The sequence below is a fragment of the Citrus sinensis genome, chromosome 3 (genome assembly GCF_022201045.2).
Source record: "Citrus sinensis cultivar Valencia sweet orange chromosome 3, DVS_A1.0, whole genome shotgun sequence".
In the NCBI taxonomy this organism is placed as follows: domain Eukaryota; kingdom Viridiplantae; phylum Streptophyta; class Magnoliopsida; order Sapindales; family Rutaceae; genus Citrus; species Citrus sinensis.
This window is the reverse complement of record NC_068558.1, coordinates 25,854,806-25,874,688: the sequence shown is the minus strand read 5'-3', so window position 1 is coordinate 25,874,688 and position 19,883 is coordinate 25,854,806. Positions and strand designations below refer to the sequence as shown.

Genomic DNA, 19,883 nt, shown 5'->3' with positions numbered 1-19,883 from the left:
TAATATAGCGTTCCTTAAGAGCTCAATGAGACGAAAAGGAATCAGATAATCTTTGGATTCACCATGTAAGAAAAGATTTTAGACGGCTCCATAAAAGATACTTCATTTGATGTCACTACAGTTTTTCCATATAGTACTATCTTAAGACCGCACTTGAGACTGGACTGTGAACATTTACATAATACAGGGTATAAGCTTCTTGACTGTAGTAAAACACTGAGAATAAATGCAGAATGAACTTCAAATACTATCTGAAAAGGAATGGGAGACAGAAAAAATATACTTTAGGTGATTTTCACGCCAATGGCATATAATGCCTACAGGTTACTAGGTCAAAGAATGGCACACCATCCATTTTTAGGTTGCTCACGGAGCTCCGCAGTCTCTTTCTTAAGCTTACCAATTTCGTCATTTGACTTCGTTTGAGCCGATTGTGCAGCCTGTTCTGCCTTTAATCGAGTAGCTTGCTCCTCTGCCAATTGCTGTTCGAGCCTAGTTGTTGTCTCTTTGAGCTTATACTCAAACTATCAAAAAAGCATCAATATCAGTCAGAAAACATGCCACTAAGCCCTAGAGTTGCAGTATAATACAAATAAAGAATGGGTACTGGTAATATAAACCTCCAACTTAAGAGAAGAAATTTCTTAAGTATTAATTTAGTTTAATCCAATTGCAAAGGGAGTTGCTAAGTTCACAATACTCGGCACAACTTTCTTACTTCAATCAATTCCACTCTCAATCCCTGATAAATGGTAGAAACACAAGCTTAAAAAAATAAACAGCTAAATCTAAAATATAAAATATTAAAGAATCTACTAACTTTTTCATTTTGTCACACTCCAGGAACGTGGAGAGTAAAACTTATTAGCACCTCAGACATATAATCATTACACAAAATGTTAAGAAAATCCAGATCATTGTTGAATAGGATTTGGCTTAATGCTGGATCATTCTATTGCCTTGCTATAAATTAAAACTGTTGAAAGGAAAATCAAAATTACGCAGCTATTTGATTAGGTTCCATGTGCCTAACTATATTTTCATAAAAACTTATTTGGAATGTGGCTATTCTTTTTTTAAGAAAATTAGAATGTGACATAACTTGCATATAACATGTCAAATTTTCCCACAGACTCAAGAGTACAAAATTCCTAGAAACAAAACAGGATCTACATTATGACAAGAAATGTTCTTATGATTGATGACTAAACAAGGGCAGAATCCATTCCTAAGTGCAAGTTATGACGAGCAAACCACCTATAGCTACTACCATAGAGTAATCTACTTAATTTCATCAAGAAACAAAACAAAACAAGACAGTCAAACAATCTTCAAGGTAAGAACAACATGTTACAGCCTTCAAAACACAATCAGTGAACAAATAACTTAATAATAGATTTGTCCCCATCAACTAGCAAGATAAGACCTCTTTTTAGATGGCAATCTCCAACAATCATTACAGGTACCTGCACGCTTTATAGGTATTTTTTAATTACGCAGTTTTAGCAATGATTACCAGATCTGAGAAATGAACACATTTGCATGTCATATTTTGATGTCAAAACAAGGAGCATTAAAAATACCATCTCGGTAGTTCGTTTGAGTTGATCATCATATGATTTTTTCATCTGCTCCTTCAGCTCTGAAATTTCTCGTCTTGAATATCCCTTGAGAGAATCAACCTCAACTTGTTGATCACGGAGTTTAGTAGCCCCTTTCTGAGTAGAAGAAAAGAAAAACAGACATTGTCATGGCATATTAAGAAAGAAGCAGCACAGAAGTCTAACACGATAGTAATGAAGTCACCTTCAACTCAGCAAATATTTCGTCTGTATATGGTTGCCCACCATTCTGCACAATCACAGAGTTAACCAGAGAAAGAAGCTTCCCAACCTGCTCAGTTCTCTTGGCCGTATCCTTAGTCTTGTTATCAAAAAGCACGCACCTATTATCACATAGTTGAAGGATTTCCTAAAATAATGGAAAAATGATAAGGAAAAAAGCAAATATTAGCCCCTTTCGTAAGCATTGATAAACCAATCAAACACTCGTAGTCCCTAAAATTTTGAAGATATTTAGCTGACAAAATTTGTTTTTATTGTGATCATTAGTACTTAATATCAGGCATTCTAAAAAACTATTTAAGGGCAAGCAATAATCAAATTTTAATAATCAATTCCATTCTCCTTATGGTTTGACAACTTACAATAACCTTTTACGTCCATCAAATTTAAAGATCTTAAAAGGTGATAAGCATTCCATATAACAAAAAAAGTAATAATAATAACAATAATGGTCTGCATATATTCCAGTGAAAAGTATTGACCCAATCAAAATTAGTGGCTACCGAGCAGTAGCTGCCTCTTCAATAAGCAAATTCTTACATTATAGAACAAAGCATGAAAGAATGCGCTATTGTCCTAAACAAACTCAAGTGACCAAACCTCAAAACTGCTATTTTCTGTGGCATCTACATAATTGACCTAATTTTGCGACATTATAATTAAAAAATTTTGATTCCTTCAAATTACAAAAATTAGTACAATAAAAAAAACAAAGTTCACTTTATCTGTAAAATAACCCGATTTTGTTAATTGCAGAGCCACAACTTGATTTTTGTTATTTTTCTTCCAACTCCTCATAGGTTAAATCAAGAATGCAGTAAAACAGAGGAACTTGATATAAATCTTTCTAAACTTAAAAAGTTCTAGGAACCAAATTCATCAAGTAAATGCTGAATTTAGGAGATTTGCAAGCTGAAACTGAAAAAAGATCTCACATTAAATTTTAGACACCAATTTTGAGGCTAGGATCCACAGGGAATGTTTAAGAGAATTTTAATTCTTGTAAAGTTAGACTTGATAGTTTATTCAAACAATGCCTAATAAAATGGAGCTGTATAGCAAGTCATATCCTCCTTGGCACACTTGTAAAATCTTAAAAGTAAGATCACTTTAAGCATATAAATCAAAGAGGTACATATTTTAAGAAATAAACAAATGAACATATTAATAAAATAAGAACCAAGATTAAATAAAATTAAGACATTAACCTATAACTAAAATTAAGTAACGCCAGCAGAAAATTACCAACCAATCACCTCTCCGGTTAATCCCGCATGGCAGAAGAAAACCTTTCAGAAAATGAAGCACTATTGAAAATGGAACTTTAAGACGGCTGGCCTACTATAAACCTATCTAGTATTTTCAGCATGCATATATTCATATTAAACTTCCAATACTCCAACCGTAAAGGAGTCTAAAACTTCTCAAAAGAACCAAAGAAAGACAACTTGATCAAAATGACTAATGAAATTATCGAAAACTATTGCCGTTCAGAAACAAACCTTTAAAGGCTTTGGACACTCACGACCCAAATAATCTTCTAATGTTTCGTCATTATCTTCAAGTTCATCCCCCCCCGTGAAAACAACAATCATATAGTCAGAAATTTTTTTCCCGAACAAGGACTCCAAAATGTGTATTGCAGCTCCTTCCTCTTCAGAAAAACGGTTTCTAACAGAGAAAACTACAAGGACTGCATGGATCCCATCCTTGGTCATACCAATACATTTGACAATTTCCTTGCTGACAAACTCAGAGTCAGCAGAAGAATCAAAAAGTCCTGCAATCACTCATAACATCAATCTACTTACCAGCACAACATCAACAAGCATGGAATGGAATATCTAGGCACCACCATTAGTAAATTACCAGGGGTATCAATGACATTAACAACTTGGCCATCTTTGAGCATGGTTCTCTGCATTTCACAAGTTTTGGTAACCCCAGACGAGCCAGCCTTCGACTTGAAGGCTCTTTTTCCGAGAATACTATTGGCCGTCGCACTTTTGCCATTGCCAGTACGGCCAACTAAAACCAAATTGCGCTCCCCATTAGATGGAGAAGTAGGCTTCGAATCGGCATCAATCACTCTTCCTCCCATCATAACAAAGATTTCGATTAACCTGCAATGCATTTACAATATCAAACCGCTTCACATTGAATTCAGATTTTACCATTAAACAATAAGAAACAAAATTTAGTCACCATACCCTTACAATTTCACTCCATTAAACCTATATTTGTTATTACTTTAAATATTATCCAACCGAACATGAATAAATTTATAAAAATATTAAAAACAAAAATCATTCAGACCCCGACATATAGTTAAATTTATAATCTTAATAAAAATATGATGAATTGATATATAATCAAGCACAAAATCTAAAGAGCATCAATTAATTAATTAATTGTGCTGATATATATTTTAATTTAATTCTGCTTGTTTTATGAAGTTATTGAAAAAAGAATGACGACAATCAATTATGCACAGTGGTGAACCTAGACACTTTAATTAGGGGGCTTAGTTAAAAAAAATCTATTTAATTTGGGTTTTTTTTTAAATGTTCACACGAATACATTTTAAGTCTCATAAACTCAAATTTCATTACTTTCTTTTAAATTCGAAATAATAATAGTAATAAACTATTTATTTCAAATGCATGAAAGTATCATTTTTCTAAGTAGTTTTCACAAAATATTAAAAAAATAATGTGGCTATTGGGATTTGAATCAGGACTTTAAAACCATCAAATAAACTCTTACCATTGAATTAAAAGTTTTTTTGTTGCATGAAAAATGTGTCTAAATTTTTCTAATTTAATACTTTTAGAAAGGGCTTGGAGTACATTTAAAAGAAAAATTAATGGCTCAGAAGGGGCTGCACCCCCTCCTAGGCCTTAATTGGGTCGCCCATGATTATGCATTACATCCGATAAAATTTACAAACTGGGGTAAAGAAAATTGAGTCTATAATTTAAAAAAACAAAAATTAAGATTGAGAGGAAAAGGCGAGGGCAATTTGGAGAAAGCAAACTATGAAAACAAACCGTGAGATGATGCGATAAACTGAGATTTTACTTACTTGCGAAGAGAAGAGAGCTAAAAGATTGCGTTGCGTATGAAGAGATGAGAAAGCCTTAAATTTTAGGATTTAAGGTATGAAAATTATAAATTGAATAATGAATGTAATCAAAAGTTGAGAAGTAAAGCCTGTAATTAGAGAGTTTAAATAGAAAGTTGAGAAGTAAAGAATGTAAGAGAGTTTAAATAGAAAGTTGAGAAGAAAAGAATGTAAAAGAGTTTCAATAGAAAGTTGAGAAGTAAAGAATTTAAAAGGGTTTGAAGAAAAGAATTTAAAAGAGTTTAAATAGAAATTTGAGAAGTAAAGAATGTTAGAAAGTTTAAATAGAAAGTTGAGAATGTTAGAAAGTTTAAATAGAAAGTTGAGAAGAAAAGAATTTAAAAGGGTTTAAATTGAAAGTTGAGAAGAAAAGAATCTAAAAGATGAATGAACATGCAATTTCTCTCTTTTGCCTTTCATTATTTTGTCACTTTTATTATTAAGGAGGTTGTTAAATTTTTTTTCTATTGGAACTAATATATATAACTCTCCCCTCCCCAAACAAATTAAAACAAAAAAACGCAAATGAGTAATTTTTTTAATAACTTATCTTGGAGCCATAATATATGCATTCATTATAAGAAAAATATTTAAAAATAAAAAAGTACAAGAAAATATTTTATAATTAATTTTTATTTTTAGTATTTAATTTTTTATTTTAATTTGTATTTGTATTATTAATTTAATTTGTAATAAATATGAATAAAAATTTATTCAAAAATAAAAATTATACTATAAAATTATGCTATTAAAAAATTATTAAATATTTTATAAAAAATACTAAAGTAATTAGTATATATTGATTTGAATAGAGGAATACCGACGATCTCCCATTATTATCATTATTATGGATGCTCCTTTATTAAATTAGCCCGTTCATACTTTATAGGGGTTTTTTGGTCATTTACACGTCAAGACCCCTAGATTCCCCAGAAGTAATACGAAGGGAAGTAGGGACTATCAATTGCCATTGCCTCGGGCAATGAAATATGAATCTTGTTAACTTATCGACACGTGTTACTCACAAAGGGAACGCCCACACGACAACGTTTCCCAAGGGTAAATTGTTGAGTGTTAGAAAATGTATATTTATAAAGGAGAAAATCATAATTTAATACTTCAAGTTTTACTAATACCCTTACTTTTATGTATTTAAATTTCTTGTGATTTAATTATGTGTGTTTTATTTTAATTAAGTATTTTATATATTTTAGGGGAATTATGGTCATTTCACAATGAACGAGAGATCAGACGACAAAATAGATATCACTATTGAACTCAAGATAGTCGAAAACCTTAGGAGGAGCATAAAAGGAAAAATGGTACTGTTCATATGTATGATATTATTCACATGTACGGTACTATCTACGTTACTATTCACGACACTGTTCACATAGACAGATTGATGACGTGGCATTGACCAATGATATGGCATTGATTGATGAGGTGTCACAATCCTGTTGGACTAAAACTCTTATGCACTGTTGATTGGTGACGTGGCAGCATGTTAGTGGACCAAAAATTGCGCGTACGGTACATGCATATACACAGGATTATTTTCAACCAAACCGCATCATTGTTCAAACCGCATGGTCAAACCGTGTCACTGTTCAAACCGCGTGGTCAAACCACGTACTGTTGACTGATGATGTGGCGCAATCCTGAGCGTCCAAACTGTTTTTAATCCGATGGCCATGATTTATTCAATGTATCTAAAAACAGAGAACTCTCCCCCCTAATTTGGCATCTTTGAATCCATTTTTGGACTCTATTTTCTGTAATTCCTTCTCTATCTTGTATTTTCCACTTATTTTAATAAATTCCCATTTTGCCCCCAGTTCAATTATGAGTAGCTAATTTTCTTTCAAGCTTGGGTTGAAGGTGACGTTTCAACGTGTGTCATGGGTTTTATTTGGTAAATTTATTTTCTTTTCCCCTCCAATTTTTGTGGATAATTTGACTTTTCGTCGACAAATAATAATAATCTTGTCTAGATACCACACTGGTTTCACCGGCTTCCTAGTACAAGGTTATTATTATTTGGCACCATAAGCCCTTAGCACCATATTGATTAGAGTGTGGTTCATGAGGTGTGGATTCCCCCCTCATGATTTAATTGGCACTAATAAGGAATATTTAGCCCATGGTGCATGTTGATGCAGATTCAGCTACCCAAGTACGTCAATTTAATAGATTTTCACTTCAGTTTATTCTTGCCATTTTAATTCAAATTTTAGGATAATCCAAATCATTTTCAGCACAAATCCAACCACCGATTTAGAAAATTAATTCTACACAATTAAAATCTACCTTCTCGTGGGATCGACACTCGTTACCATTGATGTATACCACAATAGATTCATGCACTTGTGAGTTCAATAAAATTTGCACAACATAAATCTCCCCTTTGGGAGTGCTCAGAGGCCCCCCAGAGGAAAACACAACGGTTATGTGTATCTAAAACTTTCCAATAAATGATATTCCAATTTCATTCTCGACCTAAATTGAAAATTAGGGTACACAATAACCAAAACTCTTTTTCAATTTTCAATTTCAATACAATCGGGACAAATTGAATGCGATGAAATGAAGAAGCCATTGTAGAGAACCAAAGTAGTGATTTGTCATTTGCCTCCTTCCCTCTCTCAAAATGACCTTTTAGCCTTTTTCCACGATCACTTCAACGACCGTTACAATTGGTTTTGCTTTCGGCCCACAAAATCTAGGCATTGTTTTTATAATTGATTGATTTTTGGGCTTTTTTTTTTGAAATTTTATTTTAACTTGGATTTTAGTTTTTTAACAGTTTCAAGCATGAAACGTATTCAAGAACATATGAAGAATTGAAGAAGCCTACAGATGTGTTTGAGTTTGCTGAGTTGTTGAATGGACATGTGTTTGTTAATGAAAAGGGTAATTTTGCTTGTCCTTTGCTTTTACTTATCAATCTTAATTTGGTATGAATAACTTGGGGTTTTTAATTAAAGATGCCTTAAAATAGGGTATTTAGTTAAATATACCCCATGCTTGAAAATTATCTAGATATGCCTGTTTATGTGGTACATTGTCTAAAATATCCCTAAAGAAAAATATAAAACACAAACAACTCACCTCAAACACTCTTTACTTCTCACTCTTTTTAACTGCACACAACCAAAACTCACTCCACATCCAAAATCAGTCATTAACAACCAATACACTAAGATTTTAGTTTGCAGCTGGGTGCATTATTTATCCCATGAATATGGTATTTGAAACTTTATTTTTATTTTGTGTTATTTATTCATTTTGTTGAAATTATTTTATTTTTAGGGTTTTGTTTGGTTTGTGATAAACAATAAATCAACTCACATTTTCATTACATTTGCATCATATCACTACTATTTGACGTATTTTATAACTACATTCGTTGAAACCTGAATTTGTTTCCAAAATTTTGTTCTGCACCCGACATAATCGTGAAAGTGCAAAATGTTCCAATAATTATGACACCCTAGCATTCTATTGGTGCAAAAATTATATTTTTTTTCACTAAATATGTACTCTTACTATTACTGGACTATTGTGTACGTATGAACTTACATACTATAATTGTGCATATATGAAAAATGTTCCAATTTTTATAAGACCCTAGCATTTTATCAGTGCAAGAAAAATATTTTTTGGAGAAAAAATATGCTCTCTGACTATTTATTGAGTCATGTATTTTTACAACTTATACGACTTTTTTCGTGTATGTATGAATTTACACGATAGCAGTTGTGCAATTGTGAAAAGTATAGTGGCTGTTATGACACCTAACATTATGTTAGTATAAAGATTATATTTTTTTTACTAAATATATTCTCTGACTGTTTACTGGACTATAGTTGTGTATTTTAGCAAATTACATAGTTAATGTCGTGTAAACTATCAATTACACGACTGCAATCGTGTATATATGCAAACGGGTCCACACTTCGTTATATACCTTGTTTGATTTTATTTTTTTATTTGTTGTATAATCATGTGTTATATTATTGCACGAAATGACTTCAATATGTGTGCCTATTATGTTTTGTGGTGAATGGATTGAGTAAAACAACCATTATAGATTTAATGGTACGGAGGCAAAAAGGATAATGGTGTCCCATTCTACAACGTATGCACAATTGATAGAATGAGTATCTCGGGTTATTTATATTAATATTTCTGAATTTGAAATTAAAATGAAGTTCAAGCTCAAAACATTCGATCCAATGCCACACGACTTACAAAATAGGCTGAAAACGAGTTATTAAAAAAATAAGAGAATTGTCGTACATATAAAGTGGTGACACTAAATATGTATGAGTTTATTGTTAAAGATGGTGACCTTTTTTTGGTCATGTCAACATTATTGAGAAGACATGTAGTTGTCAGGAATTTCAACTCTATCAACTACCTTGTGAATATGCGATAACTCTATGAAATGAGTGTTATCATGACACTTTTAGACTTAAATCAATAATACTTAGAGAGTAAATGATGTGCTTTCATTGTATTTTTGTTATATTTTGCATAAACATTCATCTTAGTTTATTCTTAATAAATTTTGTTTGTTTTAGAATAATTTGTGTGCTTAAATCATATGCATAATTGTAGGTGTCTGGAAGCTGAAATTTCAAGGAAGGAATGTTGATGCAATAGGCTTGCAAAAATAAGGAAAGAACATGGCTACAAAAGAATTGAAACAAATCTGGAACAGTGCAATTGCTGTAGCAATCCTGAAACAACGACAGAGAAAATTCCTCTGTATGATACTTGCAGAATTGTGATCTGCAGTTTCTTAATCTGACTTATGCGCGCTCTAGGCTTCCGTTTACCCTAATTTTTAGCTATAAAAGAAGCATACATCATAAGGAATAAAAGGAGTTGTTGCCCAAAGAGAAAAACCAGAAAGAAACAAAGATAAAACATGATTCAAGAGAGAGATTAAGGGCTGCACAAGAGGAGAATTTGAAGAAATCAACTAGGAGCTCTGTCCTTCTTATTCTTCTCTTATTTTCTTGTTTACTATTTATTCACGGGGATGTGTTTCATGGCCGAAACCTTGTTCTTTATTTTTCTTTTGCAACTCATGAACTAAATTTATTTGTAGTTGAGTGAAAAACAATCTTGATGGTTTATTGACTGAATTTATATATTGTTGCATGTTTGTTGTAACATTTTGTTTTGATAGCTTTTATTTTATTCATTATTTCGGCTGATCGCCCATTTAATGATACTAGCTAAGGAAGAGCCATAAAAGAGCCTATCTTAGTGGAACATATCAAAGCAATACTTTGTCTTAAATTGGGTTTCCCAGATTGAGTTTTACTTGAGTCCAAAAGAGCCATGCTTGATCTAAGATTAGTGATGAACTAGATATAGGGATCACCTTGTAGGGTAAACAGAACCTAAGCGTATAATGTTATATCAAATGTTAGCATAACAACTGATCACTGTTAGGTTGCATATAGATATAAGATATCCAACATGCAACAGCTGAGGATACATAAGGATTCTGCCTAGTGTTATAGCAGATGATATAGCAACCGACCCAAATACTAGAAAAATAGTCAAAACCATTAAGAAAATTTATTCACTCAACTACTCTATATTTTCATTAGTTTTATCTTTGAGTTTGACTTGATAATTTACTTTGTTGTATTTTATTTATTGTGTTTTTATTTTAATTAGTATATTAGTTTCATTAATTATTTTATTTTAATTTAGAACAAAATCTGCACTGTTAAAATTACTGTAGAAAATCCGATAACATCAATCCTTGTGGAGACGATCTTAGATACGCATCATTATATTACTTGCTGTGTACACTTACACATTGACACCAATAGCATTTGAATTATACCAACAAGTTTTTGGCACCGTTGCTGGGAATTGATTATTCATTGTGATTTATGAATTTAGTTTTAACGGTGCTAATTTTTAATTTTATTTTAATTTGATTATTTTGTTGACATAGGTGATCTAGCAACCCTTGCATGCACAAATATAAATCTATTGAATTCCAATTTGATCCAGAAATTGAAAGAACCGTAAGGAGATTGAGAAGAGAGAATCGGGAATTACAAGCTACTGTAGCAATGGATTATTTGAAGACATGCGAAGCTTGAACCCTATAGAGGAGATACAACCAGTCAATGTACATGAAGGTATGAATGGACAACATGTTCAAAGGCAACCAGGGAACAACAACATTATTCACATGGCGAACGATAGAGATAGAGCCATTCGAGACTATGCAGTGTTGACTCCTCAAGCCATACATCCAAGAATAGTTAGACTCGATGTTCAAGCTGACAATTTTGAGCTCAAGCCAGTGATGTTTCAGATGCTGTAAATAGTGGGGCAATTCAATGGGCTGCCCTATGAAGATCCTCATCTATATCTTAAGCTATTTTTGGAAGTGAGTGATGCTTTCAAGATTGCTGGAGCATCGCAGGAAGCATTGAGACTCAGGCTTTTCCCATTTTCTTTGAGAGATCGAGTAAGAGCATGGTTGAATTCTTTTCCACCTGATTCCATCACTACATGGAATGACTTGGCTGACAAATTTTTGATAAAATACTTCATACTAACTAAGAATGCAAAATTGAGGAATGAGACCAAATCTTTCCATCAACTTGAAGATGAGAGCTTGTGTAATGCATGGGAAAGATTTAAGGAGTTACTTAGAAGATGTCCTCATCATGGTATTCCTTGTTGTATATAGTTGGAAACTTTCTATAATGGTCTCAACCTAAGTACTAGATTAATGGTGGACACTTCAGCAAATGGGGTCTTGTTATCTAAGTCTTACAATGAGGCTTATGAAATTTTAGAGAAGATTGCCAACAATAATTATCAGTGGCCATCAACTAGACAAGCTGTAACAAGAGGAACAGCAAGTGTTTATAATATAGACGCTTTGACAGTGTTGTCAGCCCAAGTAACCTTATTAACAAATATAGTGAAAGCTATGACCACCGCTTCAGCAACTGTTAACTAAGTTACCGAGGTCTCTTGTGTTTATTGTGGAGAGGGACACTTATTTGATAATTGTCTTGGGAATCCAACTTTAGTTAATTATGTGGGCAGCTTTAATAGATAGAACCAGAACAATTGATATTCAAGCACTTACAATCTTGGATAGAGACAGCACCCGAACTTTTCATGAAGTTATCAGAACTAGACTGCTGCAGCACTTACTGGACAGAATAGACCTGCTCAACAACCTAGATTTTATCAGCAAAATCAAGAGCAAAGAAACATCAACAATAATCAACTGAGCTCTCTTGAAGCTTTAATTAAGGAATTTATTGTGAAGAATGAAGTAGTTGTCCAAAGTCATGCTGCATCTTTGAGAAACCTGAAAAATCAAATTGGACAGCTTGCTACAGCATTAAGCAATAGACCTCGGGGCAATTTAATTAGCAATACAGAAGACCCAAGAAGAGAAAGGAAAGAGCACTGCAAAATGATTAATTTGAGATCTGGAAAGGATGTTGATAGTTTAGTTGGTGTACCAAAAATAAGAGTTGAGTCCACTTCAATCCAGAGAGAAATATTTGCAGAAAATTATGATCCCGCACCTGGTAGTGAAGAAACTATAACACCAATAGCAACTGACCCAAGTAGAGCAAAAGAGAAGCAGTCTGCACAACCTACTGCACCACAACAGTTTAGACATTCACCACCCTTTCCTCAAAGATTTCAGAGACAACAACAAGACAAGCAATTCAGCAAAATCTTGGGAGTGCTAAAACAACTACATATCAATATCCATTTTGTAGAAGCTCTAAAGCAAATGCCAAACTATGCGAAATTTTTTAAGGATATCTTGACAAAGAAAAGAAGACTTGGAGAATTTGATACAGTTGCTCTAACACAAGAGTGCAGCCGAATGCTTCAGAGTAAGATGCCGCAGAAGATGAAGGATCCAGAAAGCTTCATAATCTCATGCTCCATAGGCATTAAATACAGTGGCTAGCATCAATCTCATGCCTTTATCAATGTTTAAGCAATTGGGAGTTAGTGAATGTAGACCAACAACAGTGACTTTACAACTTGCTGGCAGATCTCATGCCTATCCAAAAGGGAAGATTGAAGATGTGTTGGTAAAGGTGGATAAATTTATTTTTCCAGTGGATTTTATTGTGCTAGACTTTGAGGCAGGCAAAGAAGTGCCAATCATTCTAGGGAGACCTTTCTTAGCCACGGGAAAGACTTTAATTGATGTTCAAAAAGGAGAATTAACCATGAGGATGCATGACCAACAAGTTACATTCAATGTGCTGGATGCCATGAAGAGTCCTGATGAGATTGAAGATTGTAATTTTATTAATGTTGTGGACTTTGTTGTAGCAGAAAGATTACATAGTTGCTGCAGTAAGAAAGAAATCAATGCTGTAACATTTGAAAACTTGATGATAAAGATCGTGGAGCAGCTAACATAACATGGTCATGGGATAAGCAACCCTTCAAAATTGACAAGCAAATCCAACAAAGGGAACTCACTCCAGACCAACAAGAATTCAAGGTTAATCGGCGGAAAGTGAAGCACCATATGGGAGCTAATGTGAACAACCTACAGAAGGATCGGTTCTTGAAGGATCCAGGTTAAGCAAACAAGAAAGGTTCGGCTGAAAGACCTAAAATCAAGCGCTAATTAGAAGGCAATCTAATAAGGGAAGTTGTTTCAAGTTTTTAAGGCATTGAATTTAGCTTTTAAATTATTTAATTTTTTTAATTTTATTTTAAGTGTGCATCTAATTTTTTATGTCTATGTTAAATTGCAGCAAGTAAAAAAAATATGGGCAATAAGAGCATGAGGGAATTGCTGCAGGACCACTTACAACATGACATATAACATAAGATTCTCAAACAACAGAGGCATTTCTTGCTTTTGCAGCAGCAAATGGATTGATAAGATTTTATGATAAGGCGCATTTGAGAAGTGGATCAAAGAATAAGTGACCCTTTACAACCTGTGCTGCAGCAGTGCTTCCAGCAACAGAGGAGTACCCTCTACCCGCTAGTTTATTTTACTTCTTTCTGCCAAATTTTTCTTTCATTTAGTTTTAATTTTATGATTCATTCTGCATGTCCTTTTATTTAGTGTCTGCATGTCTGGTTTGTGTCATTTTATTTTGTGTGTTTGTGAGGACACAACACCTCTCAAGTTTGGGGGGGGGGTGTTGTGTTATTGTGTAAAATGTTTGTGAGTACATGTGCTTGTGTTGTGTGTTATGTGAAGCTATGTTATATGATATTTGTGTATGGATTTGAAAACCTAATGAAGATAAATTGAGTGTTATTCAGTGTTTATGAGAATGCCAAATAGAGATAGTTAGAGAGGGAGGTTGAAATTATGTCTCGACATTTAGACTTTGGTTGAGTTTTATGAGAATGCTGTAGCAGAGCCAAGAAAACCAAAAAGAGTAGAAAATATCTCAAGTTTGGGGGAAAAGTTTTGTGTACTATGCTTGTTATGAAATAAATTTTGCTCTAATGACTTAAATTGCTGAGTAACCAGGGCAAAGTATGCACCCCATATGCAGACTTTAGTCCAAAGGCAACAAGAGTTATGAGCATTGTTGTAGCAACTATAAAAAAAAAAAAGGTCCTCTATCTAGGATATTGAGTTGCCAGGTCTGTTCATGAGTCTCATGTTCAGCCTTGAGTTAAAGATATCTTTAGATAAGACTATGTTATGAGCATTGCTAAGCAACTCTGATTTGTGCATTGGTTGAGTAATTGGGTGTCATCATTACAAGTGATCGACATTCACATGAAAAATCAATGATACATTGAAAAGACTTTAAGTGAAAAAAAATTTATTTTTGTTGTAGCACAATTTGAGTTTATTTGTGAATTCTGCTCACCCATATGTGAATATATTTGTATTCTACCTCTGAATTATATGCAATGTCTGTGTAATGCTGTAGCACCTCTAGAACTTGATAAAAGTGGCACACACACACTTTGGACAGAATGAAACCTAAGTTTAGAACTGAACTACTATGGTTATTTTGCGTGATTAGGAGTGTGATCTAAGGGTGGAAGAATCCTTACAAATTTGATGACAGAGTTAAAGTTATTTGTTGCATGATTGTGTAGTGTTGTTGTCATTACTTGAGGACAAGCAATGGTTTAAGTTTGGGGGTGTGATAACTCTATGAAATGAGAGTTATCATGACACTTTTATACTTAAATTAATAATACTTAGAGAGTAAATGATGTGCTTTCATTGCATTTTTGTTATATTTTACATAAACATTCATCTTAGTTTATTTTTAATAAATTTTGTTTGTTTTAGAATAATTTGTGTGCTTAAATCATATGCATAATTGTAGGTGTCCGGAAGCTGAAATTTCAAGGAAAGAATGTTGATGCAATAGGCTTGCAAAAATAAGGAAAGAATATGGCTACAAAAGAATTGAAATAAATTTGGAACAATCAGTTGCTGTAGCTGTTACTGTAGCCGTTGCTGTAGCTGTTGCTGTAGCCGTTGCTGTAGCAATCCTGAAACAACGATAGAGAAAATTTCATACGGGATACTTGCAGAATTGCGATCTGCAATTTTATACTCCGACTTATGTGCGCCCTAGGCTTCCGTTACTCTAATTTTCAGCTATAAAAGAAGCATACATCATAAGGAATAAAAGGAGCCGTACCCCAAAGACACAAAACCACAAAGAAACAAAGGAAAAACATGATTTAAGAGAGAGATTAAGGGCTGCACAAAAGGAGAATTTACAGAAATCAACTAGGAGCTCAGTCCTTCTTATTCTTCTCTTGTTTTCTTGTTTACTATTTATTCATGGGGATGTGTTTCATGGCCGAAACTTTGTTCTTTATTTTTCTTTTGCAACTCATGAACTAAATTTATTTATAGTTGAGTGAAAAACAATCTTGATGGTTTATTGTCTGAATTTATATGGTGCTGCATGTTTGCTGTAACATTTTATTTTGATAGCTTTTATTTTTATTCATTATTTTGGTTGATCGCCCATTTAATGATACTAGCTAAGGAAGAGCCACAAAAGGGCCTATCTTAGTGGAACATATCAAGCAATACTTGGTCTTAAATTGGGTTTCTCGAATTGAGTTTTACTTGAGTCCAAAAGGGCCATGCTTGATCTAAGATTAGTGATGAACTAAATATAAGGATTCACCTTGTAGGATAAATAAAACCTAAGTGTGTAATGCAATATCTAATGTTAGCATAACAACTTATCACTGTTAGGTTACTTATAGATATAAGATATCTAACATGCGACATCTGAGCATACATAAGGATTATGCCCAGTATTGTAACGCCAGAAATTCTCATATATATTAAGTTATGGAAATTGGGCTTTCATTGCGAATTATGGATGGCCCATAACCCTTATTAAGAGGTTATTTATGAGATAATTTTGGGAAAATAGTTATTTTTCCTAATTAAATAGGGTTTCTTAAGACTCCCTATAAATTCATACTTTTTCTCTCCCATAACCCTAAATTCACAACGTTTATTCTTCTTCCCTGCTGCTCTTTACGCTCTTACCCAAATCCTAGGATTCAAACCTTTGTTCAGGAGAGAATCAAGCGACAGGTAAGTTATTCTCCATGTTCTCAACAGATTTCTAATCACTCTATCTAGCTAGGGTTTATATTGGCACGATTCTAATGGTTGTAGATCATAATGCATGGTTTAGAATATATTTAGGTTTTGTTTAAGGTTTTGATTTATTATGAGTTTAGTTAATCAATCCTTGACGTTTTAAGCACAGGATAATTCTGGACAGCATGAGTATCTCGAATTTAAAGCTATATTTCCTGAACGAATTTTCTTATAAACTTTATATTTCTGGAAACTAGACATGTAGGGCTTCTTGATTAAATTTTATTTCATTGAATTCGACTTCGGTTTGAATTTTATATGTATTTTCGAAATAGAAACCACTGCACTGGAAAACTGCGATTCCAGCATTGCGATCGGATTCACAAGACTATTTGTACCATCTAATGAACTCGGAAAATTATGAAAGTTTATATGTAGGTTAATATATGTGTCTAGGATTTCCGGTTTTAATTTTATAATTTTCTGATTAGTATTTTATTTTATAAAAATCACGGACCCCGTCCTGTTTGGTTTAGATTATGTGAAAACAGTTTCGAGTTTGCCGAGAAGTAAATAGTTTTTAAAATGTTTTTGATATCGGATCCTCTTGTAAATTTTACATGGGGTACTCATGGATGTCCAGAATAGTTCCATAGGATATTATATCATTCTGAGTTTTAGATTAAGAGTTAAAATTCTGAGAATCAGACCTGCACGGGTATGAATTAGAAAAAAAATCAGATTCTTAGAATAAGTCATTAATTGTCATATCTTGTATTTGTTTAAGGAGTTGAAGGTGATTGAGGCTCTTAGAAGCTTAGAGGTGTGTTAATTCAAGTTCATTTGCCGAGGTAAGTAACTTCATTCCTCGTATACTAGATATGTATAAGTATTTTGATATTATTATTATAAGTATAAATGTTTTTATACTACTTAAAGGATTAATTGATTTTGATAACAAAATTAGTTTTATGTAAATGTTTTAAAGCTAAATTTTCTTTAACAAAGTATTTTATAAATGCTTTTGAATATGTAAGTTATTTTGTTACATGCCTACTTTTATGATTTTATTTATAAAGTGTTATGCAAGCCTAAATTATTGATATGAACTTTTATGAAACTAATGCGAATGTTTTGTACCTATGTTTGATTTCAATTATTGATGATTGTATGAGATTCTTAATGTTTTGGCTCATTGTCCATAGTTATTCTGATTCTGATTCTGATTCTGATCGTAATATACGATATATCTGTCTGGACCAGTATTGGGTTTCTGTTCTGAGTGTGCACACGATATTCTGATTCTGTTTCTGGCCGGGTCACCGGGACTATAGGTGACACTATGTGACATGAGCTAACCTTTTTGTTTCTGTATACGTATTACATGATTTGCTTCGTAAGTAAATATGCTTTTGAATATTCTGAATTATTAAGAATTTATCTTATGTTATTGTGATATATCGTTTTATGAAAATTATGGATTATGATATATTCTTTAAACAAAAGAAGGCTTGCAATATTTTTGGTATCGATAGGCCTAGTGTGTTAGGAATGGTTTTACTTACCGAGTTGACGGCTCACCCCTCGTCATTACTTTTTGCAGATTAAGTTTCTTTTGAGAGGTGCGCTTAGCTTTGGAGTTAGTAATTTCCAGTTTTCGTTTGCCGTTGAATAAGAGGAGGAATAGACTCGTGTTTCTATTTAGTTATTTCTATTATGAACGTGTAATTTGGAGTTTGAGACTTTTGTTATTATTTTTATGTCCTCGGGAAAGATTATTTAGTATTAGACGTTTGAATTTATGGATTTATTTGAATAAGAATTGGAGGAATTTCAGTTTGAAACTTATGAGTAAAGATTATGATTTGTGAGTAACCTCCTTCTTCACGTGCTCCGCACGTGTTAGATTTGGGGTGTTACAAGTATTGTAGTAGATGTTGTAGCAACCGAGCTAAACATTAGAAAAATAGTCAAAACCATTAAGAAAGTTTATTCACTCAATTGCTCTATATTTCCATTAGTTTTATCTTTGAGTTTAACGAGATAATTTACTTTGTTGCATTTTATTTATTGCATTTTTATTTTAATTAGTATATTAGTTTCATTTATTATTTTATTTTAATTTAGAACAAAATCTGTACTGTTAAAATTGATGTAGCAAATATGATAACATCAATCCCTGTGGAGACGATCTTCGATACTCATCATTATATTACTTGTTATGTACACTTGCACATTGACACCAATAGCATTTGAATTATACCAACAACATGCATTAGCTATTTCTAGGTATCGAGAAACATTGTCTATATATGATATGTGTTCTCATTAGTATTCCAATGAAGCATAAGTTGCAGCATACACATAAAACAATTTATCTTGTTGGCACAGAAGAAGAATGGGAGGTTTAAGAGAAAGTGCATGGTAATGAGGTTTTGCCCTCTGTGGAAAAGCGGAAAAAAGGTTGGCCACAAGAAATTAGGATAGCATCACAAGGTGAAGGAAGTTGCACCGTAAGTGTGGTAGGTGTGGTTCTCGAGAACATAATCGACTAATTTACAGTGCACCAATCTCATTATCTAACAATGAGCCCATAGTTGGACCGAATAAAACAGAAACAAGCGCACATACTACTATGAACCTTACATACTTGTCATTTTTGTTGTTTTAATTTTTTTTAATATCTATAATAGTTAGTTGATAAATTTCTACCATTTTGTTTTTTGCAGAGGGATAAACATGTTTGTGTGGCTTATGTTGTTTTCAAAGGGAGGCAACCAGGAGCTTATAATACATGAGCCGAGTGTTTGGGGTGAGCATGCAAATAATAATGATGATTGTGCACCAACTTCCATTGTATTAGGACTTATTTACGATTCAAACATGTATTGGATCTATGTTATTTGATGTACAACTACTTTTGTTATTTGTTAAATTGAAGTTTGCTATGTTAAAACATATGTTGATTGTGTTGTCATTATAATGAATGATTTAGCTGATTTTTTGTTCTATGTCCACGTACCCGACTATAATCGTGTATTTTAGCTGTTACCCGACTATTGTCATGTATATCTAATTATACTCAACTATAAGTGTGTATTTATTAAATACTCCACCATAATCATTTATCTATGAAAATACCTGACTGAAGTCATGTACCTAAGAAAATATAATCTAGTCATGCATGCATGCAAATACTCGACTACAGTCGAGTATTTGTGAAAATACTCGATTGCAGTCGAGTATCTATGAAAATACCAGTTGGTCATGTATGTTTGTAAATACTTGACTACAATTGAGTATC

At 32.9% G+C, this 19,883-nt stretch overlaps 1 protein-coding gene and 1 non-coding gene across 3 annotated transcripts in view; both read right to left on the bottom strand.

Moving 5' to 3' along the window:
- Nucleotides 1-5,067, bottom strand: part of LOC102619400 (immune-associated nucleotide-binding protein 9-like) — a 43,971-nt gene extending 38,904 nt beyond the window's left edge. The window contains exons 1-6 of one of the 2 annotated variants that reach the window (XM_052436946.1): nt 4,930-5,067; nt 3,714-3,967; nt 3,347-3,624; nt 1,807-1,971; nt 1,584-1,718; nt 77-524 (exon numbers count right to left, since the gene is read on the bottom strand). In XM_052436946.1, coding sequence (XP_052292906.1) covers nt 333-524; nt 1,584-1,718; nt 1,807-1,971; nt 3,347-3,624; nt 3,714-3,948 — 1,005 coding nt within the window. In that variant the 5' untranslated portion in view covers nt 3,949-3,967; nt 4,930-5,067 and the 3' untranslated portion in view covers nt 77-332. Of the gene's footprint in view, nt 1-76; nt 525-1,583; nt 1,719-1,806; nt 1,972-3,346; nt 3,625-3,713; nt 3,968-4,929 lie in introns of those variants that run through there. The other variant, XM_052436947.1, reaches the window with a different exon arrangement.
- A 6,514-nt stretch (nt 5,068-11,581) lies between these two features.
- Nucleotides 11,582-11,688, bottom strand: LOC112497425 (small nucleolar RNA R71). Its single transcript, XR_003064221.2, has one exon. It is a non-coding gene; the product is annotated as a small nucleolar RNA R71 (small nucleolar RNA).
- Between the last annotated feature and the right edge of the window lie 8,195 nt (nt 11,689-19,883).